At 43.1% G+C, this 22,153-nt stretch overlaps 1 protein-coding gene across 9 annotated transcripts in view; it reads left to right on the plus strand.

The window, feature by feature from the left end:
* LOC127622779 (coiled-coil domain-containing protein 102A-like) overlaps positions 1-22,153 on the plus strand; it is a 100,711-nt gene that overhangs the window by 72,556 nt on the left and 6,002 nt on the right. For 8 of the 9 annotated variants that reach the window (XM_052097067.1, XM_052096898.1, XM_052096979.1 and 5 more), the window contains 2 exons: positions 16,604-16,774; positions 17,089-17,192. In XM_052097067.1, coding sequence (XP_051953027.1) covers positions 16,604-16,774; positions 17,089-17,192 — 275 coding nt within the window. Of the gene's footprint in view, positions 1-16,603; positions 16,775-17,088; positions 17,193-17,418; positions 18,374-22,153 lie in introns of those variants that run through there. The other variant, XM_052097519.1, reaches the window with a different exon arrangement.

The raw sequence follows: 22,153 nt of genomic DNA on the forward strand, positions 1-22,153 counted from the left end.
GCTGTTTTTCCCAGATGCAGTTGAGATTTAATCTAAGCACAAATGCAACATTTCGAGCAAAATTATTGGTTGTTTTAATGGAGTACCTGTGTTAGTTCAGCTTCAGATGCGTGTACATGTCATCTGGTCACCCTGCATGATCACATCAGAGAAGAGCTGTGAAGTTCTCATACTTGGGTATGTAATGACTTTTTCAAGCTTATTTCCGATTATTTCCGGACGATTATTTCCTTTTAAATGTGCACATAAATGTAAAAATTAGTTCGGGGGGGGGGGGGGGATTCCGTGATTGATTGTTCGGGACGCATCTTAATGCCGTTTTAAACCTCAACTGCGATGTGGTTTTTGACTACCTCTGTATGTGTTTTTGTGTCACATGGTGTAATTTCATTGTGGTCGCGATTATGGGTTCTAAGGGTTGTATGGCCCCGTTCTTTTATAATAAGCTCAGAGAACAGAGCGAAACTCATCTGATTTAATAAATGCGTCAACTGTTGAAATGTTAATCTCGATATTATCTGTATATGAAAGACTCGTCATGTTCACAAGTCATTTCAAGTCAAGTCTGAAGTCATTTGAGGTCGAGTCCATGTCGAGTCTGAATTCTGTAAAAGTGCGACTCCAGTCTGAGTCTCTAACTCAAGTGCCCATCTCTGCAAGAGTGTAAAGGTGAATTTGCGCACCACTAGTAATGCCAAATGGAATTGCAAAAATTATGTTTTTACCAAATACATTGTAGAAAAAAGGCGCATTGCAACAAGTTACCTGCGACAAATAATTTGTCTGTCCATGGTGAGTGAAAATGCTGCACGTTGCCACACAGCCATAGCCAGTTTGAACGTATTTGAAGTTTAATATACAATGATTTGAAGTGGGATTTATGTGGACTAATGAGATCTCACTGTGGCCAGGGCCATTTTCACTGTTTGGACAAACAGATAGTTCCCATTGCAAATGCATTGCATTGGTTGAGCCAGAAGTGAACAATAAAGCTCTTGGACTGTTCAAATAAAGAGACATTTTCAAACAAAAAGCTCAGAGCCATAGAGCTTGTACATAATATTGTAATGGCTTACTTAAAAATCTATCTCCGCACATTAAACCGGATAAGAGAATGTATTTTAATGTGCATTACACACACTACCTTTAAACTGCAGTCAGCAGATTACTTATTAACATAATTGAAAATCTACATGCACCCCTGTGTCTTTCCCAGTGCAAATTATGATTTATATTAAACCACCATAAAGTTGTTCAGGATGCTGTGGGGGAGTATTTTCAGTACTTCTCTGTTGGTTGTATTTATTGGGACCAGGACAGTGGATCCACACATCAGTCAGCTGTCCCAGGATCGCAGGCCAGTCTGTAGAGCCCTATTAGCGCTGGTCTGAGTTCAAAATGAACCCATTAGCACCTAGTGCTACGGTTTATTTATTAGCCACTAAGGCTATTGTCCCAGTTAGCCAGCACTGACAACATGCCATTAATGCTGATCTACAGCCCATTGTCTAACCCAAAGGGACAAAAGGCAAGTTGTGGAATGCATAATTTAAACAATCCATGTTTTTTTTTTCAGATTCTTTTCCATTGGTATGTTGGCCAAGTATTTGAAATCTGGGGTAGTCTTTTTTTCATCTGCATATTTGTAGATTTTGAATATTTAAAATGAAAGCTGATGGATTTTTTTCTATGTTAAAATACATTTGCCTATCCCAGTTAATATGCAGAGACAACAGAAATTAAGCCATTTATATGCTGATTTCACCAAAAAAGTGTTAACACTGTGACCCTGTGGCACAGTCACATTGGCTTAACCAATTGCATGAGTTTGTGGTGGGGCTATATATTTTTCCGACCAATGGTGGACAGAGTGAGTTTTCGGGAACCCTTTTTTTGCTATTTTTGCAGTTCCGGTTGACTTTAGTGGTGCAGAAATTACACACTTTAGCTTTAAGATATATAAGCCTAGACGTTGGAATGTGAGGGCTGAGCAGCGCTGATACCAATGTCTCTGTCCAAGGATTTTTTTTATTTTTTATTGAGAGAGCTTTTGGTCAGCAAAAAAGCCTCCTCTCAGGACCGATAAGAAGGAAAAGTGGGGGAGGAGAAATGAAGGTTAAACAAAAGGCACTCTGAAAAGAGAGAGAGAGACTGATGGAGATGACGATATGAGAATAATGTGCCGAAAGAGTGTGCAGTGTTCATCTCACTTACAATAGAGAGAAAAAGGATGGACAATACAATCACAGAGGACAGTGGTTGCACAATGTGAAATTACTTTGTGGTAATGAAGGTGAGACATAGAAGGTGAATAGAAGAGGTGACGTGAGAGCGAGAAAGTGAAAAGGGAATCAGAGTAATAAATAATTGGAACATCAAGATTGAATAAGAATGGAGAGAGGGGGAAGAGCAGGTGAAATAGTCTCGGTTTAAATCTGCTCTAGGAGTTAAAGGTTGTGATGTTTCAGGGGTGCTGTGCTGTCATGATGAGGCATTTCTTGCATGCTCCAATTAATATCCACTGGAACGCCTACAGCAGCACACTAACCCCTCCTATTAAGATCACTCCAGCACAAGGCCAGCGGAGGTCACAGTTGTTTTTGTGAGTTTGCGTCTGTCTTTAGGCATTTCAATAAATGTTTTATTTAACCTAGTTTAGATACTGTGGCTAAATAGTATTTTAAATTCAAGGCTTTATTTTGTCTAATAAGCAATGGGGCATAGTAAAATGGCACATTTCTACTTCTGTTCCCTGTTAGCGCAATCCTTTTTGCCACATCTGCCAATGGAAGGTCAATAGACCCTTTTCAAAGACTGTGATGTGTTTCTGCCTTGAGGCCCCTACATTATACGAAATTGAAAAATGAACAGGTGTGATGCAATTTAGGTCTGAGATAACAAAATCTGGCCAAAGCGAATATTTTTGCATGTGTTGTTTTGGTGGTTTGAAATAGCTTTTGGGGCTGAAATTTTGGGAAAATATCTTTCTGGCTGCTAAACACATTCTTTTTGCCATTGGTCCATGTTATCATTAGGTGTGACCTGGTGCTCCACCTACTTCGAGGCCAACAGCAAATTCTGTTTATGTTGTTCCTTCAGTTAAGATCAGTTAACATGAGCACACTGGCATGTAGAGTTATTAACCCTCTGGGGTCGATGGACGCGCCTGCGCATCCTGCTGGATATTTTCGTCATTACAGCGGAAACAACTTAAAATACTAAAAAGTCATTTTGGGGCATACACTTATCTGTAAGACATCATTAGAGACTATAAAGGGTCTACTTTTATTTGTGTGCACTCACAATAACAACAAAACCTTGTACTTTTGTAAAATAAAGAAAATAAAAGGGTGAGCTTTCAGCATTCTCTGTGTCAGCGAGCATATTTCTGAAACGCGTCACAAAAATGAACTGAAACTCCACAACTACTTATCACACAAACATGAAACATATGACTAAAGAAAGCTTAAGATTTCTACTTTTAAAATGTAAAACAAATATTCTCCTGCAATGTAAACAAATATTGTCCTGCAATGCAATCTGTATGAAACAAAGCGATATACAGTTTCTCCTGGCTCTGCAAATTATCTCTAATGTGATCACACCCACCAGTAGAGTGGGCCATTCAAACGCTAATGTGCTGAGACGATCAAATCAAATGGTAAACGCCCCCGACTGTGTCTTAAAAACAAAGTCATTCACTTATCTGCACGTTTTTAAGACAGCACGATACACAAGTGAGAAAAGTCCTGGATAGTAAGGAAGAGTTACAATTTTCCTCAGAAGAAGAGCGGGACTCCGATGAACGTTTGTATTTTGAAGAGAGATTTGATCCAGCCAAGGATACAATTTCAGATGAGTAAGTCATTTAGTTTTCATTAGTTGACATGCTATTTTATATAAACGTACAAATTTTACTAGTGGGACTATTTTCAGACATGCCAGCCAGGATTCAGAGTACTGAAATTTGAAATATGTCCTAATAAGCAAGTTTTAGTTACATTAAACCGCTCATGTACTTTCATTTAAAATACAATATAATTTTTTTGTTTTGTGTTTTTTGAGTAAATAGCGTTTTATTATAATTTGTTTTTAGCAATTTTCTTTTTGTTTACTAAATTAAATTGTGTGATTTATCAGCATTTTATTGGCCTATTGGCCACCTTGCTCGCTGGATAACGGCATTGGCCATTAATAACACCATACCCTTCCATCACTAGTAAAAAAGGTGTAGTGTTTATGTTAGTAAGAAAATACTTTCTTTTGCAAAGCAACCTAAAATTTGCATTCTTCATAACTGTACCTCCCTAAACTGTATGTGTTGGTCCAATTATGGACCATTGTCTGCTTCATGAGTGCATTTAAACTTACCTTGGTGTTTTGCGCAGAAACCGCTCATGTACTTTCATTGAGTGTTTTTGAATTCTCCGTATCAGGCTGTGTCATGTGTCTGGCAGTGCAGCGATTGGATGGAAAGTCATTGTAATTTTGAAGCCAACTTCATGCCTTTAACTTCGCTATCTTTGAGTTAGCATCTTGTATGTGAATATATAAGGGGCTCATCTGTATAACAACTTTTGGCCTATGACTGCATAGCAGAGGCTGAGCCTAACTTGTTGTAATGTGGATGTTATTGAAAAATTGTAGGTTAGTTACAAGCTCCTGAATCTGATTAAACCCTTTATCAAGCAGAGGGATTTGTATGATCAATTATTTCCCCTAAATAATATTATAACTGTATATACTGTAGTATTCCAAATCCTTGTCTGCCTATTCAGCTGTGGGTAAATGGCCCCTATTTAAGCTTTACACCATTTGTAAAGCATGTAGAAAAGCCCTGCTCTTGTTATAGGTTGCATGAAAGTTAAATGGAATAGAATATTCTAAGACTGTACATTTGTTTATATATCCATCTTTTAGAAAAGGAGTGTGTGACAGTCAGAGACAGGTGATTGTCTCTAGTGTTGTGAGGTGCTCTCTGCACAGTAGGCCAAATGTTTAAGCAAATTTCAAGATCTGAAAGCCAGTAAGGGGGAAACATTTAACGGTCTTTCCCCATGCGGCTGTACAACCTTAACCTGCCTTCCATGTCTTTATTCATTTACTCAGTGTGTATGTGTGTGCCTGTATGCATGTGTCTGTGTACCTTTATATTACTTGTAATATACCATGTAAAAGTATTTTTTAATCTTCATATCCTCTCATTGTATTCCCACATGAGTAGTGTGTGTGTGTGTGTGTGTGTGTGTGTGTGTGTGTGTGTGTGTGCGTGTATTTATCACTTTGTGGGTACCAAATGTCCCCATAAGGATAGTAAAACCCGAAAGTTTTGACCTTGTGGGGACATTTTGTCGGTCCCCATGAGGAAAACAGCTTATAAATCATACTAAATTATGTTTTTTGAAAATGTAAAAATGCAGAAAGTTTTCTGTGAGGGTTAGGTTTAGGGGTTGGGTTAGGTTTAGGGGATAGAATATAAAGTTTGTACAGTATAAAAACCATTATGTCTATGGAAAGTCCCCATAAAACATGGAAACACAACAAGTGTGTGTGTGTGTGTGAGTGAGATCAGGTGTTTGTTCCACTCTCACTGGCTTGCATTTCTCACCTTCCATTTCCTTCTGCTGCAGTAAATTTCTGTAGCATCATGGATCATTCATCAAGCATGGCATGTTTTATTCATCCAGCTCTCTCCTTCCTTCCACTCTCTTTCTGTCTTTCACTATCAAAACACTTACCAAAGATGGCTAGGCCCAGATTAAAATTTAAACATTTAAGTGGAGAAGGCTGTTAAATCACAGGCTCCCTTTTTTATGTGACGTCATTTTTTATTTTACTTTCCCCCCACTGAAAATGTATTCTTCAAGTTCAGGTTTGTTTCTGTCATCTGTCTCTCCTCATGCTGAACTGTAACTTTCCTTTGAAGTGTTTCAAAGTGATCCACACTTTTTTCATCTGGTTGTCTGTCTCTCTATCATTACATGCAACAGTATGTAAGACAACTGAGAGGATTTGATAGTGTTTTAATATCGGAATACGGCTGTTTTGACGTTTTAAATAGGCTTGTTTACCCAAACATATCTATATATATTATTAAATATTGTGTCACCTACTCACCCTATTGTCTCTGAAATTGCCATATTCAATCTCATTGGCTGATTTTACTGTACTTCTTGAAGGAAAATAAAAATAGTTAACAAGGTGCCAGGTTGATAAAAGGAGTGACTTTTGAGTGAGATATAATCACCGGATTTAGGTGATTCAGGTTACTGGCATACAATTTTTGAAAGATACTTAACTAAGAATGAGTTGCTCCTGGTTATTTGCACGGACTGTCTGTGCTGCTTTAGCGTTCGATTCACTAAAGGCATTGGGCAAATGAGGAAACTGCGTAAATGTGGGAACAAAATCTGTGCTGAACACAATTTGCATGTGCAATTTCAATTTTCCTGGCTGATTTTTAGTGCAATAAAACAGAGGATGCAGAGCAGACCACTGTAGTCTGACAAACTGGTGAGACTGTACAGCATCACTCCACTACTGTGATCTAGACACCTGAGTCATCTCTTTAACATGCTGAATGTGTGCTTGAGTTCACAGCACATCTGGGTATATACCAGGTTATTATAACACTCTTTAACATCATTTGATAAATTTCTAAATTATAATTATGTGATTACTTCTGCCATGATCGATAGAAAATTTGTACAAACCTCTCTTTTAGATGAAATTCAGTTTACTGCCTGCTTTCATCTGGCAGTAATAGTGCAATGTAAATTACACTGGGCATTTTTGTGAATAATAGTAATAAAAATAGAAGCGCTATAATAATGAGCCTAATTTACATAGAAAGGTGACGTAGCTTGCAGGGAAAGGAATGAAAATTACTTAATTTGAAGCTGAAGTATGTAATTTTTGCACCACAAGCACCAACAAGTGGAATTGCAAAAATAAACCGTATTCAAAATAGCTTTCTGAATACGTCCTCCATCTGCCGTTGGTAAAAACAAAGAGATAGTAGTCCCACCCCCAACTCAGCATTAGTTTAGCAGTGTTGGTGGGGCGGGCCACTCTAAACAAACACAGGAATTTTCAAAATGCCAGTGAGAAAGAATGCTTACAATTTTCAAGAAAAATAACCTATGAATGGCTTACTTGTTCTTTTCATTATGGAATGCCAAATTCCCACTACTTACAAGGTCCTTGTGGTGGTGTAATTACCTCAATCCGGGTGGCGGAGGACAAGCCTCAGTTGCCTCCGCTTCTGAGACTCTGAGAGTTCTGAGACTCCGCATGTGGAGGCTCATGCCACTGTCCGCGATCCACGTACAACTTACCATGCTCCCTATTGAGAACGAGAATCATTTATTTGCAACCACAAAGTTGTTACGCCACGCCTTCCTAGCAATCGGCCAATTTGGCTGGAGTCACTCAGCACACCCTGGATTCGAACTCGCTACTCCAGGGGTGGTAGACAGCGTCAATACTCACTGAGCTACCCAGGCCCCATATGAATGGCTTACTTATGGTTTTATAGTCTGCATTTTAAGCTGGGATAGGAGAAAGTATTTTAACATAGAAAAAGGTAACATTTTTTAGCTTTAAATATTGAACCGCAGCACTAAATCAGTGCTGATAGCATCTGCTTAAACTGAAATAGTAGTCTTATTTAAGGCACTAATTTGCAAGTAAACTAGATAAACACGAGTAGAAGTGTATGTCCCACTTACTTCTGTGTTATCTCTGAGAAAATGTCAGTATTAATACTTTTGTACGTGCAACAGTTCTATCACAAAATACATACATTTTCTGCTGTACAGCCATTCCTGGAGTCTTCTGCTGTGGTTTTTGTTTCACTTCTCTCTGTTATTGTGGTATGATCTATTTCTGATAAACCCATCCCTAAACAACATGTATAAACAAACTGTGGCAGGTGTTTTTGCATGTCTGTCCTTTACATTTAGATGGTCCTGTGAAATCATGCTGTCTCTGTGACAGCTCTAGGCTCTGTAAACACTTTTATAGCCAGTGAAAAAATCATCAGAAATGCTTCCTACCTGTCAGTCATTTTAAACATTCAGGTTTGCTGACATGACTGCAGATGATGGGTTTTGGAGAGAGGAGGTGTCATTTGAATTTAGTAAAACTGTTTCTAATAAACAGTTAGCAAAAGCACTTTTATAATGTTTCATATACCCTTCTCCTTTTACCTCTCGTGACTCACACATGTACACATACCCATACACACATGCACACAGCACCTTGGCAGGTCGTATTGAGGGATGTGCTCTACATACAGATCGGTGTGATTTGCTCTGGGGTTAACTATGCAGTGTCTCGCTCAGTAAAAATACAAGTAGATCTTGTCCTCCTTTCTAGTGACTCAGAAATCAATAGAACACAGCAACATGGGATTCTCACTGTACCTGTTGGCTTAGTAAGTGTGGATGTGTGGATTTAACTAGCTGCTTTGGGGTCAAAATTGTCCCCAGATCTTAAATAAATCTGACAAAATCTTCCTTTGGGGATATCCTTGAATATAATTAATAAATAAGGTAAATAATGTTTTCTTTTATCAAAGAAAGTTTTTTTTAAGGTTAAGGATAGAGTTATAATCAACTATCACAGTCTATATGTCCTCATTAAGCTATGTAAATATAGAGGTGTGTGTGTGTGTGTGTGTGTGTGTGTGTGTGTGTGCGTGTTTCTCCAGCCTTCCCTCATGCTGATCCACTACTGTCTTTTGAATTTTTTTTTTTTTTTACTTTAGGATAAAATCTTTTAATACCAGTATTTTAATGAAATAGCGAATAGAGAACCAATGGTACTAAACAAGCACATATATCCATATGTGCACACAAATGCTTCCACTCTAAAGCAAACAGACAGTTTGCCTGGCTGCTCTTGTGATGGGGGAGGTCCATTATAAATTAGATTTGTCTAGCTACTTGATTACCTCTTAAATTATTAATGGTTTCTTGTGCTTCCTTTGGCTTCCTTCCCCCTCAATCTCCAAAGACTCTCCCTCTCTTTGTTCCTCACTCACAGAGGGGTTTATATGAGCTTAGTGTGTGTACAGAAACTAGAGAAGGTCAGAGCACTGTTAAGTAAATCATACTGGGTCAGTTCTCACCTAGGCATGTGCAACATTCTGGACAGTTCTTGACTCAGCTGTTGATATTAATGTTAGTGATTGGTTTTGGTTTCACCATGTACAAATAATTGCATGTCTTAAAACACACACTGTAGTGTCACACCATAACTGTTGTTGCCAATTTTTATGAACAATATTTGAATACAGATAACCTCTGTTTTATAAATGGCATTGCTTGAAAACATGTTACATTCTAAGCTTAAGATTGCATGCAAGCATAAGCAAAATAAACCTGACAGTATAGATGATACAATAAAGCTATAGATGTTTAACTCTCTTCCTCAGCTGTAGTGTTAGCTTGCTGAAGATAATGGAATTTTGGTCAAATGCATCCTATTTTCTCTTTGTAATAATAGTCATCTGAACGGGTCCTCCCTGAGTATTTCATGGTAGCCTGTTCATTCTCTCCTCCACCTTGTAGAATGTTTACATCTCCTCCCAATGCAAAAACTCTGGTAGGTGAGCACCTTGAGTATGTGTGATTACTTTGTCTGTTGTGCCTCTCAGCTTTGATAAGACGTCATGCTGAAGCTGTTAGTTTAACTCGATTTCCCAGCTGTAATGTAGTAGTAATTTGAGTGATCATGTTGTGAGAGACAACATGCTGATGACTTCAAAGAAACCGTTCGCTGACTAACAGACTCTATGAACATCAGCTGAACTGGCTCAAAACGTGTAAAAATGGTCTTTTGTCGCCACCTGCTGGCTAAAATATTTAATGTCACAGGGATAAATGAAAAGACACACACTAGCTCTTTTGCACATCTGCCTCCTCTTACACTTTGGTTTAGAATGGCACGAACACAAGTGAAGTGATACAAACAGTGAAGCGTTGCCTGATGTATCAGTACTCATGGAACGTCTCTCGTCCAATCAGATTTGCGGACCGGAAGTAACTGTAACAGCATTAGAACGTTTTAGTGGAAATATTTGTGGTCCTACTGCAGTTGTGTTCAGTACAAAAACCTTTCTTTTGAGCCATGGTGGGCCAAATGTTACTTTATTGCATACTGTTTCAAGGTTTCTGTTGACTCCCATGGCAGCAGAACAACACTAACAAACACTAAAGGGGCTTACGGACCTTCATTTGGCAACATGATGTTCTTTGTTGGTTGTGAGATGTTTTATTTGGTGATTAGATATTACCTGTGTTCCCCCTCACAGTCTCTTCTGCTGTGATTCGAGCTGAAGCACAGTGTCCTTTTGTATTAATGTCTGGGAAAGAATATTGCTTTGTTTTCTTTACTTGTAAGTTTTAACAGATCTGTGGCTGTCATTCGCAAACAGTTTCAGAAGTCAAGGTTCTCTTACGAGAGGTTATCTCGTATTGCGTAAGCTAGCTTACGCTTACGGGAAAGATTCATCTTTTCTGAGATATTGAAGCCAAAATATTATCCTTAATTTTTGTATCCATTGTCAACGCAGTGCGACTGCTGCAGCCTATAGACGAGCTTGGGCGAACTCGCATCCAATGAGAGGCGTCCGCGCGCTCACTGCATCAAAGCCCGCCAAAATGGGCGTGACTAGCGTGCATATAAGCGTAGTTCGTAGGCTGGAACCCTGATTTTCATCTCTTCAGCGAAGCTCTTCGCATCTCTGAACTGGAAGCCACGTCGCCGTTTGAGGGGCATCAAGCAAGCGTGGACAGCGCCTTCAGCGTCGCCACCTTCAGCCGTCCTGTGAGCTACGCCATCCAGTGACGTATCCTTTTTAAAGCAAGCTAGTTCTTACGAACTTCACAAAAGAGTACGAGCGTCTTTTTAAAGATGCCTCGCTCCACTTGCGCCTCATGCCGCGCCCCTCTCAGCACCGGAGACCGCCACGTCATCTGCGCTCTCTGCCTGGGACTGGGGCATGCAGAGCTCGCCCTCGCTGAAGGCGGATGCGTTCTCTGCGAGGAGCTTCCGATGTCGACCCTGCGGGCTCGACTCGAGCGCTCAGGACCGAGCCGCCGCGCGCCTTCCATTCAGCCGCGCAGAAAAAGCGCCGCTCTCAAAGGCTGCCGGAACCAGTGGTAGAAGCGATTGCCTCGCCGGAGCCCCTCCCTCGAGCATCGCCTTCACCCTCCCCGCCCACCCGGGACGCGCAGTTGCCGCCGAGCGGCTGCTCTGCTGCCATCTCGGACGAAGAAGCGGAGGATAAGGGCTGTTCCATCATGGCTTCGGACAGCGAGGAGTGGTCAGGCTCACACGCCTTCTCCTCGGCCCAGGAATCCAGCAGGACCAGCGCCGAGTCGGAGGGGAACTAACGCGCCTCCTCACACAGGCCGTCGACCGCCTCGGGCTCGAGTGGTCACCGCCCCCTGAGCAGGCTCCCAACAGACTCCACGCCGCACCTTTGCCTGCCCTCCGCGAGATGGCGGTCTAAGCTGGTGCTCCCGTCTAAGGCCTGCAGAACTACTTCCACCTGTGTTGGCCGCGCCTATACCGCCGCCGGCCAAGCCGCATCATGGTCATTCCATGGCCGTCTTACAGACAGAGGCTGTTTCAGATCTGACTAGCCGACATGGGAGAAGCTGAACGCACTACGCGCCGCTCTCTCTGTCCGGTCTCTTCGGTTCCGCGGTGAGTGGCATTGTTGACCGTTTCTCGAAGCCCAAGCCATGAATCTCTTTCTGCCTTGTCGCGCTAGCTCCTCTGCAGGCCGCCCACGTGACCAGCCTCCTGCACGAGCCTCTTCACAGCGCCCAGCTCAACAAGCCAGACTTCTCAGCGTCGACAGGGCGGCCGCCCTCGATCAGCGCTCAGACAGCCGCCGCAGACCGCCGCCTCCTGCGGGCCTCAGCCTAAGATTGTACTGAAACCTGAGCAACCGAAGTCCTCCTAGCGTTGTTGAGAAAACGACGGCTCAGTCCCGCCACGGCCGGACCACCGTCAAAGCTTCGCCCCTGTCAGTCCCCTTCTCTCAGGCTACTGCAGTGGTGGATTCAGCAGCCAACAAGCCGGTGATACTACCCGTTTGCCTGCACTCAAACGCCGTTTTCACGGCGACCCAAAGAAATCTTGTAAAGAGTAAACATGCCTTATGTGTAGAAAATGTGCCCACAATCCAGTGCTCACCCCTACACACAAGCATTACACATCCCGTGTCCCTATCAGAGCACAGTCACATAAGCGGTTACGACCGCTCGAGTGTTAGAGTTAATAAGCGCCCACGAGCCCGTGCGCGCGCCCCTCCTCTGCCCGCTCTGTCACACGGCCAGCTGTATGTAAGTCCTGTACGCCCCCTGTCAGTCCCCTTCTCTCAGGCTACTGCAGTGGTGGATTCAGCAGCCAACAAGCCGGTGATATTACCCGCTTGCCTGCACTCAAACGCCGTTTCCACGGCGACCCAAAATAAAGCCTTATGTGTAGAAAATGTGCCCATAATCCAGTGTTCACCCCTACACATAAGCATTACACGTCCCGTGTCCCTATCAGAGCACACTCACATAAAGCGGTTACGACCCGCTCGAGTGTTAGGGTTAATAAGCGCGCCCATTCTCTGGCCGCTCTGTCACACGACCAGCCTTATGTGTAGAAAATGTGCCCACAATCCAGTGTTCACCTCTACACACAAGCATTACACGTTCCGTGTCCCCGTCAGAGCACACTCAAAAGCGGTTACGAACCACTCGAGTGTTAGAGTCAATAAATGCCCATTCTCTGCCCGCTCTGTCACATGGCCAGCAAACACTTCTCTGTATGTAAGTCCCGTGCCCGTGGCTATGCTTGCGCATCACTTAACAGACGTGACTCTTTCCCCATTCACCTCAATCGGGAAGTCACTCACAGAACAGCCTGTCCATGCTGGCTGCGAGCAGTCCAGCATAAGCACAGTAAGCGCGCTCACACATTCTGTTCAGCGCGCTGTGTAGGGCTCACTCCACTAGAGGCATGGCATCCTCGTGGGCATGGTCCAGCGGGATTTCCATTCACGACATATGTGTGGCAGCGGGATGGACTTCCCCCTCCACCTTTGTCAGAGCGATTTGGCCATTCACCCTCTAACATTACGCTTCAAAGCGTGGAAAGATATTCCAGGGATATCCGAATGGGTGTTAAGCACAATAAAACAGGGCTATTTGCTACAGTTCGATCGCCGTCCTCCTTGCTTCAGAGCGCGGCTCGAAACTACTGTGAACACGGAAGCAGCATGCATGCTTCGTTCAGAAATAGCAAACCTTCTGTGCAAAAGGGCCATAGAGAGAGTGCCGCCTCCCCTGAGCGAGTCGGGGTTTTACAGCCGTTATTTTCTTGTCCCCAAGAAAGACGGCGGCCTCAGACCAATATTAGATCTCAGGGTTTTGAACAAAGCGCTTGCAAAAGACCGTTCAAAATGCTTACAACCAGCAAACTCCTCGGCGTATGTGCGCCAGGGGACTGGTTTATTTCTCTCGATCTGAAAAATGCATACTTTCAGATTCAGATAAATCCCCATCACAGGCCATTCTTGAGATTCGCGTTCGACGGCCAGGTTTATCAATACACCGTCCTTCCGTTCGGCCTGTCCTTAGCACCCCGTACTTTCACGAAGTGCATGGACGCTGGCGCTCGCACCCCTCGCGGAGTCAGGGTTTGCGAATTCTGAACTATTTGGACGATTGGCTGATTTTGGCACAATCACATACGGAGCTTCTGTCTCACAGGACAGTTCTCCTCAGTCATCTGAACAGTTTGGGCCTTGCAGTCAATTGGACCAAGAGCTCACTACAGCCCAGTCAGGCAATTTCCTTCCTTGGAATAGAACTAGACTCAGTGGCAATGACGGCTCGCTTATCTACACAGCGCGCGTGTGCAGCGACTAGCCGCGTCATTTCAGATGAACAGCCTCACACCTCTGAAGAAATTTCAGAGAGTGCTAGGCTACATGGCCTCAGCCGCAGCAGTACTTCAGCTGGGTTTACTGCACATGCGCCCGCTTCAGCATTGACTAAACACCTGCGCGCGGGATTGGGCCACAGGCCGCCAGCCCATCAAGGTGACTCAGACCTGTATTTCAGCTCTGCAGCCCTGGACAGTGGCCAAATGGTATCAGCGGGGAGTGACAATGGGAGCTGTATCTCGCCGAAAAGTCATCTCGACAGACGCGTCCAACACGGGTTGGGGCGCGGTCTGCGAGGGCTCTCTGGTTTTCGGCCTATGGTCAGTTCAGGAAAAGCTCCTTCACATAAATTGTCTGGAAATGATAGCGGTCGAGTACGCTTTCTCCCGGTCATTCAGGGTCACCACGTCCTGGTCCGTTCGGACAACAGATCTGTGGTATCCTACCTAAACCGTCAGGGCGGTGTCAGATCCAGGAACCTCTTCCATCTGACGAAACGCATACTGAGTTGGTCCCAGTGCCACCGGCGCTCGCTGAGGGAGACGCACGTGCCAGGCCACCTGAACGACAGCCCGGACAGACTGTCCAGAGACAATATTCCCCCAGGGGAATGGTCCCTGCACGCTCAAACAGTCCAGACGTTATGGCACCTATTCGGCAGAGCAGAGATAGACCTCTTTGCATCCAAAGAGAACTCTCACTGCCCAATATTTTTCTCGAAAAGCGAGGATGCGCTGGCCCAGGACTGGCCCAGATGCCCGCTTTACGCCTTCCCTCCCGTCTCGCTATTGCCACAGGTAATGCAGAGGATCAGGGAAACGCGTCACTCGGTGCTCCTCATAGCCTCGCGTTGGGAGAATCAGACATGGTTCCCGGAACTGACAGCGCCGTGGCCCATCCAAGTGAGAGCAGATCTCCTCTCTCAAGCTCACGGCACAATCTGGCATTCCCACACAGAGCGCTGGGCGCTGCATGCGTGGGTGATCAACGACTACCCGTCGCTCTGCCAGAAGGAGTAATAAACACCATCATACACACTAGAGCCCCTTCCACGAGAAGACTCTATGCGTCAAAATGGTCTCTGTTCTCAAAATGGTGCACCGACAGAGACCTGGACCCGCGGACATGTGGGGTGTCGTCGCGCCCCCCATCGGTTCCTATCTGGGATCTTTCTATAGTTCTCGAAACTATGAAAGCCCCCCCTTTCGAACCACTTCGAACCACTGTCATCAGTCAAACGTGTGGAAAACCTTCACGCGCTGTCTGTCAGCGCTGCGTGTCTTGAGTTTGTACCAAGTGACTCCAAGGTCATTTTAAAGCCTATACATGGCTATGTTCCAAAGGTGATCGGTACTCCTTTCAGAGCACAGGTCATTTCCCTATCGGCGCTGCCAGCACCCGATAGCGAACGCGACGCCAATCTCCTTTGCCCGGTCAGAGCACTGAGATTGTATACTGCGCGCTCCGCCGCTTTCAGACGCTCTGAGCAGCTTTTCGTTTCGTTCAGAGGGCGCACCAAAGGTCTCGCCGCCTCGAAACAGACACTATCTAGATGGATAGTGGACGCTATTGCTGCTGCATACGCGTCAAAAGACCTGCCATGCCCGTAGGGCATTAGGGCTCACTCCACTAGAGGCATGGCATCCTCGTGGGCATGGTCCAGCGGGATTTCCATTCACGACATATGTGTGGCAGCGGGATGGACTTCCCCTCCACCTTTGTCAGATTTTACAATATGGAAGTGCCCGCTCTGCAGGCAAAACTACTAGCGGTTTAATACGCTACAGCTCCCCTGGTGAGCTGCACTGATGGGACACATTCCACACAGACCGGCACCGCCGCTCTGTCGTTCCCTTCCCACTATGTGCTTATGTATTACACAATCAATGACCCGCATTCTTGCCGGCCAAATATTATTTCCCCACTCATAAGGGCTCCCCGGGTCCCCCTTAATTCCCTGGGGCTCATACAGTGGATGCTTGAGCGCACGGCGTTGACAATGGGTTCCCGTAGCGTAAGCTAGCTTACGCAATACGAGAGAACCTCTCGTAAGAGAACGTATCGGTTACCTAACGTAACCTGGGTTCTCTCTAGATGAGGGAACGAGTATTGTGTAGCCGGCCATGCTCGCGCCACGAGCGACTTTTCGCTTCAGTCAATGAAAACCAGGGTTCCAGCCTACGAACTACGCTTATATGCACTCTAGTCACGCCCATTTTGGCAGGCTTTGATGCAGTGAGCGCGCGGACGCCTCTCATTGGATGCGAGTTCGCCCAAGCTCATCTATAGGCTGCAGCAGTTGCCGCAGAGCAACCTATGAGCTCGCTAGCTAGCCCGCTCAAGGTCTGCAGCTGCTGCACTGCGTTGACAATGGATACAAAAATTAAGGATAATTTTTTGGCTTCAATATCTCAGAAAAGATGAATCTTTCCCGTAGCGTAAGCTAGCTTACGCAATACTCGTTCCCTCATCTAGAGAGAACCGAGGTTACGTTAGGTAACCGATACGTTTTTGCAGAATAACATCTTATGGGTCTTGAATGAGACCTCGTAATCTTATGACACAATGGGTGAGTGATAATGGAAGTTCTCTGCAGTCTGGTACTGTATTTGAAGCATAGTGTCAATTACTTTGCCTCTCTTGCAGGAGCTGGCAGATTTGCGACATGTCCACTCCAAGGTTAAGAAGCAGTACCAGGAGAAGATGGCCGAGCTGACTCATGCTAACAGGCGTGTTGAGCAGCATGAGACTGAAGTTAAGAAGCTCAGACTGAGGGTGGAGGAGCTGAAGAAAGAGCTGGGCCAGGCTGAAGATGAGGTACAAGTGGACTAAAACTTCCAATATTTTATGGCATTCTACAGATTATTGCTTGAAGAATACTCTACCTAAGTATTAGCTGATCTCCCAGTTTGTAGATGTTTTGGGCATTTTCCAGCTGGTCAGGCTGGGAGACCAACTAGCAGACCAGCTAAACCAGCTGAGCACCAGTTTGGCAAGGCTGAAGAGACCAGATTAAACCAGCTAAGACCAGTAAATCTGGTTAAACAAAAATTCAGCTTTGGTTTATCTTTGGTTTTCTTTGTGCTGCTTATTTTATTTAATTAAAATCATAAATTATTCATGTGTTTTAGTTGGATGAAGCACATAACCAGACCAGAAAGCTTCAGAGATCCCTAGATGAGCAGGTAGAGCAATCAGAGAACCTTCAAGTTCAGCTGGAGCACCTACAATCCAGGTAACCACAAAGATAAATGCACATTGACTCTCTCTGAGTCAAATAGTGTGCTACATTTGTGATTAATGTGAGAAGTTCAGTTCCCATTTGATCAGTTATAAATTCAGGATAAGCTTCCCTGTTACACAGCATCAAGATGGCAGGTTTACTGTGTAAACTGTCAACAATTCATCTAGCTTATTCTCTCTTTCAGTTTCTCTCTCTCTTAATTTTCTGCCTCATTCAGCTAGCACCTACCCGCAGCCAATCCTGAGCTGCCTGGCTGTGGGTTACCGTAGTAACAGGGAGACTTGAAGTAGTGTTGTGGGCACAGGGCCCTCTGCAGCTGGAGAAAACAGTGACAGGCATGTCAGCATGGCGGTGCTTGTTGGGACTTTGATGGAAAGCTTCTAATGATTAAGACATTCACATAGCAAAATTCCTCCACAACTGTCTGGTTACAGTATATATGAATAAATTGTTGTATGTGATCAAAACATGTTGATCTACAATGTGCAGTCTGGGTGATTTGGTATTTTACATTGGATATTGCAAGATAACTTTGTGCAATGGTTTTAGGAAGAGATGTCATTTGGATTCAATCCAAATTGTTTTTTAGCAAATAGACACAGTGCTGACTCTCATGTGTGATGTAATGACTTTGTAATTTAAACAAAATGTCTACATTTTCTGATAAAATCGTGAGTGATGCTTGCCATGCAAATCTCACTGCCATGATGCTAAGGTGTTGTAAGTGGTTTCCATGGTATTGATATGCTGCTTTTTATGTGTTCTGAGTGGTTTCTGCTGTGTTTTAGGTGGCTGCTATTAGGGATGGGCTCGAGTACTCGGAAGGTGATAGCAATGGTCTATCAAGAAAACAATGATCGTTAATGAAAATGCGTGTCTTAATCAAAAGTGACTTCATTCGAAGTTCAGCGACAACTACACACAAGTGTCAAAGAGGGGCCTTATTTTTACAGTGTTTGAACACCTGTCTCTGCAAACGTTAGCTAAACAAGTTTTATTATCGTGAAATACATTAACTTTGGATATTATTTAATGGAAGTTAATGTTTATTGACTCAGTAAATCTTCCTGGGTGCCGACATGTTTGCCTGACGTCACACACCTGTATCTCAATGAAGTACGAGTTGAAGAAAACTGCCTGTAGAACTCGTGACATGACTTATGTGTGATTATCAAATCGTTAGGACAGTGATTTATTTAAATAAATAAACTGTCTGAGCATGTCATAGCATGTCCATACTTACATGCTAAACGGGGTCAATTATTGCACGGTGGTTTCAGAGCAGTTCTGTGTTTGATTCACAAAAACTCTATCTATCTGCGGTGACTGATGTGCTCTTCTGAGTTTGGTTCGGTGTGCTAACATGTGCATTATATTTAAAGTTCCCAGAATTACTTTAATTGCACATTTGTGTAATTTCACATAACTCTATATTTTGCCACTACAATTTACTATACAAATTTAAAATAGCCCCATGACTGCAGGTTTTTGTGGACAGCAAGGCAGATGAAAGTGTTTCACTGGATTAAAAGGCTGTTGTCAATTGAACTACAAACAACAGAAACTTCTGTCCCTTCAGGTTAAGCTTCTGCCAAACTAAAGGTTTGGGGGTTTAACTGGACTGCATAGCAATGCCATGAGCATTTAAGAAATAAATTACTATTGAGTAATAATTATATAATAATTTCTTAGCATTATTATTATATTGGAATAACATAATATTTAAGTTGACTGGGTTTAAAAAAAAAAATCATTTTAAAGTTAGCTGACCCTTTTACAAATTGAACAAAAAAAAAAAGAAAAAAGTACAAAGCAGACAGATGCAGTGTGATTTTGATGGGATTTTTTCCCCTCTTTATCACCATTTTATTTATATACAGCCATGGACAAAAGAATTGGCAGTGACATCAATTTTGTATTTCGCAAATGTTTCTGCTTCAGTTGTTGTGGTGTTGATTCACATTGTTTCTAGATTATTGTGCAGTGATCAGATGCATTTTAAATTATTGCAAAAAGCTTAATTGTTCAAAAAAAATGAACTCAAATTTTACTGTTATTTGGTATTCTCTTCTGGAATTTGGTTCCTGGCACAAAATGACCAGCCAACATCATTTCACTAATCATATCAGCAGCACCTGGGTAAGTGTGAATGAGTACTAGTCAGGTGAAATCACTCTATCATTCTGTTTGGATTATAAGAGCAGACTGATTGCTATAAAATGAGGGAAGAATTGCTTCTGGTCATTGTGTACTTGTTCGCAATGGTTACCTCTAAAGAAAGACGTGCAGCCATCATCGCTTTGCATCCAAATGGCCTCAAGTGCAAGGAAATTGCTGCAAAGAATATTGCACCTGAAAGAACCATTTACCGGATCATCAAGGAGATAGGTTCAACTGCAGTGGAGAAGGCTTCAGGACATCCCAGACTGTCCAGCAAGCGCCAGGACCGTCTCCTCCTGAGGAGTCAGCTATGGAATCATGTCACCACCAGTGCAGAGCTTCCTCAATATTGGCAGCAGGATGGTGTGAGTGGATCTGCACGCACAGTGAGGCGAAGAATTTTGGACAATGGCCTGCTGTCAAGAAGGGCAGCAAAGAAGCCACTTCTCTCCAAGAAAAACATCAAGGAAAGACTGAATTTCTGCAGGAACTACAAGGATTGGATGGCAGAAGACTGGTGCAAAGATATTTCCTCTGAGGAAGCCCCCTTCCGACTGTTTGGGACATCTGCAAAATCAATAGTCCGGAGAAGAAATGGTGAACGCTACCATGAGTCTTGTGTCGTGCCAACAGTAAAGCATCCTGAGACCATCCATGTGTGGGGTTGCTTTTCATCCAAGGGAGTGGGCTCTCTCACAATTCTGCCCAAAATCACTGCCATGAATAAAGAAAGGTATCAAAACATCCTGCAAGAGCAACTTCTCCCAATGATCCAGGAGCAATTTGGTGATGATTTGTGCATTTTCCAGCATGATGGAGCACCATGTCACAAGGCAAGAGTGATAATGAAGTGGCTCGGAGATCATAACAAATTTTGGATCTGTGGCCAGGCAACTTCCCGGATCTTAATCCCATTGAGATCCTGTGGTCAATCCTCAAAAGGCGAGTGGACAAACAGAGCCCACAAACTGTGATCAAATCAGAGCACTAATAAGTCAACAATGGATCGCCATCAGTCAGGATTTGGCACAGAAGCTGATATCCAGCATGCCAGAGCGAATTGCAAAAAAGAGGTTATGAAGAACAAGGGTCAACACTGTAAATATTGACTCTTTGCATAAATTGAGTGTGTTTGCCAATAAAAGCCTTTAAATCTTATGAAACGCTTATCATTGTTTTCCAGTATACATAGAAACATGTGAAAAAATGATCTACAAATACTGAAGCAGCAAACACAAAATGTATGTAACTCCCAATACTTTTGGCCACAGCTGTAGTTTGTTTCACACAGGAGGACTCATGTGTGAAACCCTTTCTAGAATAGTATTTCTGGTCAGCATGGGCAAACATGCTTTAATTTTGGTCAAAATGAATCACACTTGTTTTGTTATTGTTTTATTTTTCACATTTGTCAACAATTTTTCATGTTTGTCAAATTACAGTTCAAATCACAATATTTTTCAAAATAAATGCGATTAGATTCTTTGTCCAAATTGTTCAGCCCTAACCGCTCGAGTTTCCGAGTTGAAAGTCTGACAAAAAGTGGCGTTCCATTGCACTTTTCCTAGTAGGAATTTGGAAATTCTGACTCTCCGAATTGAATGGAACACAGCATGAATCATCACAGCAACAAACTCCCAATTCAGCTCACTGTGACTGTCTGACCGGGGGACAGATAGCGCTCACACACCAGGTGAGTTCTTCTTTTAAAACAGCTAGATGAAGCTCAGCTGTATGGAATAAAAAATGCAGGGTCTTTAAAACTATTTTCAACTTAACATGTCGTATTAAAAACATGATTGTTTTGTCTCCAGTCAAGTTACCTGCGGTTTGCAAATACACTGTTCTGCAAGCCACAATGAAAAACGTTGCTAATTAAAATAATTACAGTAACCTGTAACACGAGCAGAGAGACGTGGTTTCTGAGCATACTTTCATTGAGTTGGTCATCGAGTCTTCACATAAAGACAAAATATATAGCAATATATTTTCATTATGCTATTTAAAAAAAAAACGTTTCACTTTGTAACTTTGTAACTTTGTAGATTATGCTATAACAAGCATAATAAGGAAGAGGTGAGACACTGGAAAAACTAGACGCATTGGAGCAGCCAAAGATGCATATCTGACATATTGAAACATGTAACACATGAGTAAAGGATGCGAGTACAGTCAGACCGTTCCTTTGAGAGTAGGCTAGGGTTCTGTGTTACCGCAGTGATAGAGGAAGGGAGAAACAGCCTAATGGTGGATGGGCAACAGATGGAGCTGAGTGCTTGTCCAAGTTGTCATGGAGACAGAGGATGGTCTAGTAGAGGCTGGAGTAAGGGGTTGTCAGGGTGACTGGACAAGACTAACAATTACAGTATTGAAGGGTTAGTTCACTCAAAAATTACAATTAGGTTGTCATGTACTTGCTCTGATTCATCTTTACAAACCTGTATGATTTAATTTCTTCCTTGGAACACAAAAGGAGATGTTAGGTAAAATGTTATGGACTCACTGTCTCAGTCACCATTGACTTTCATTGTATGTAGAAAAGATGTAGTTAAACTGTGTTCCATGGATGAAAGGAAATGCGGTATATATGGGTTTGGGACAAAATGAGGTAAATGAGAATTTTCATTTTGTGTGATCTATCCCTTTAAGGAACTGATGGCACTTCATTCATTGACAGGACATTCAAATTAGCATCTTTGTCCAGCGGGCTATGATTCCGCCACTTCATACCCTGCATTAAAAAAAAAAACAAACAACAATATCTACTCTGTACATAATGGCCAAAACAGTAG

The sequence above is a fragment of the Xyrauchen texanus genome, chromosome 1 (assembly GCF_025860055.1).
Source record: "Xyrauchen texanus isolate HMW12.3.18 chromosome 1, RBS_HiC_50CHRs, whole genome shotgun sequence".
NCBI lineage: Eukaryota > Metazoa > Chordata > Actinopteri > Cypriniformes > Catostomidae > Xyrauchen > Xyrauchen texanus.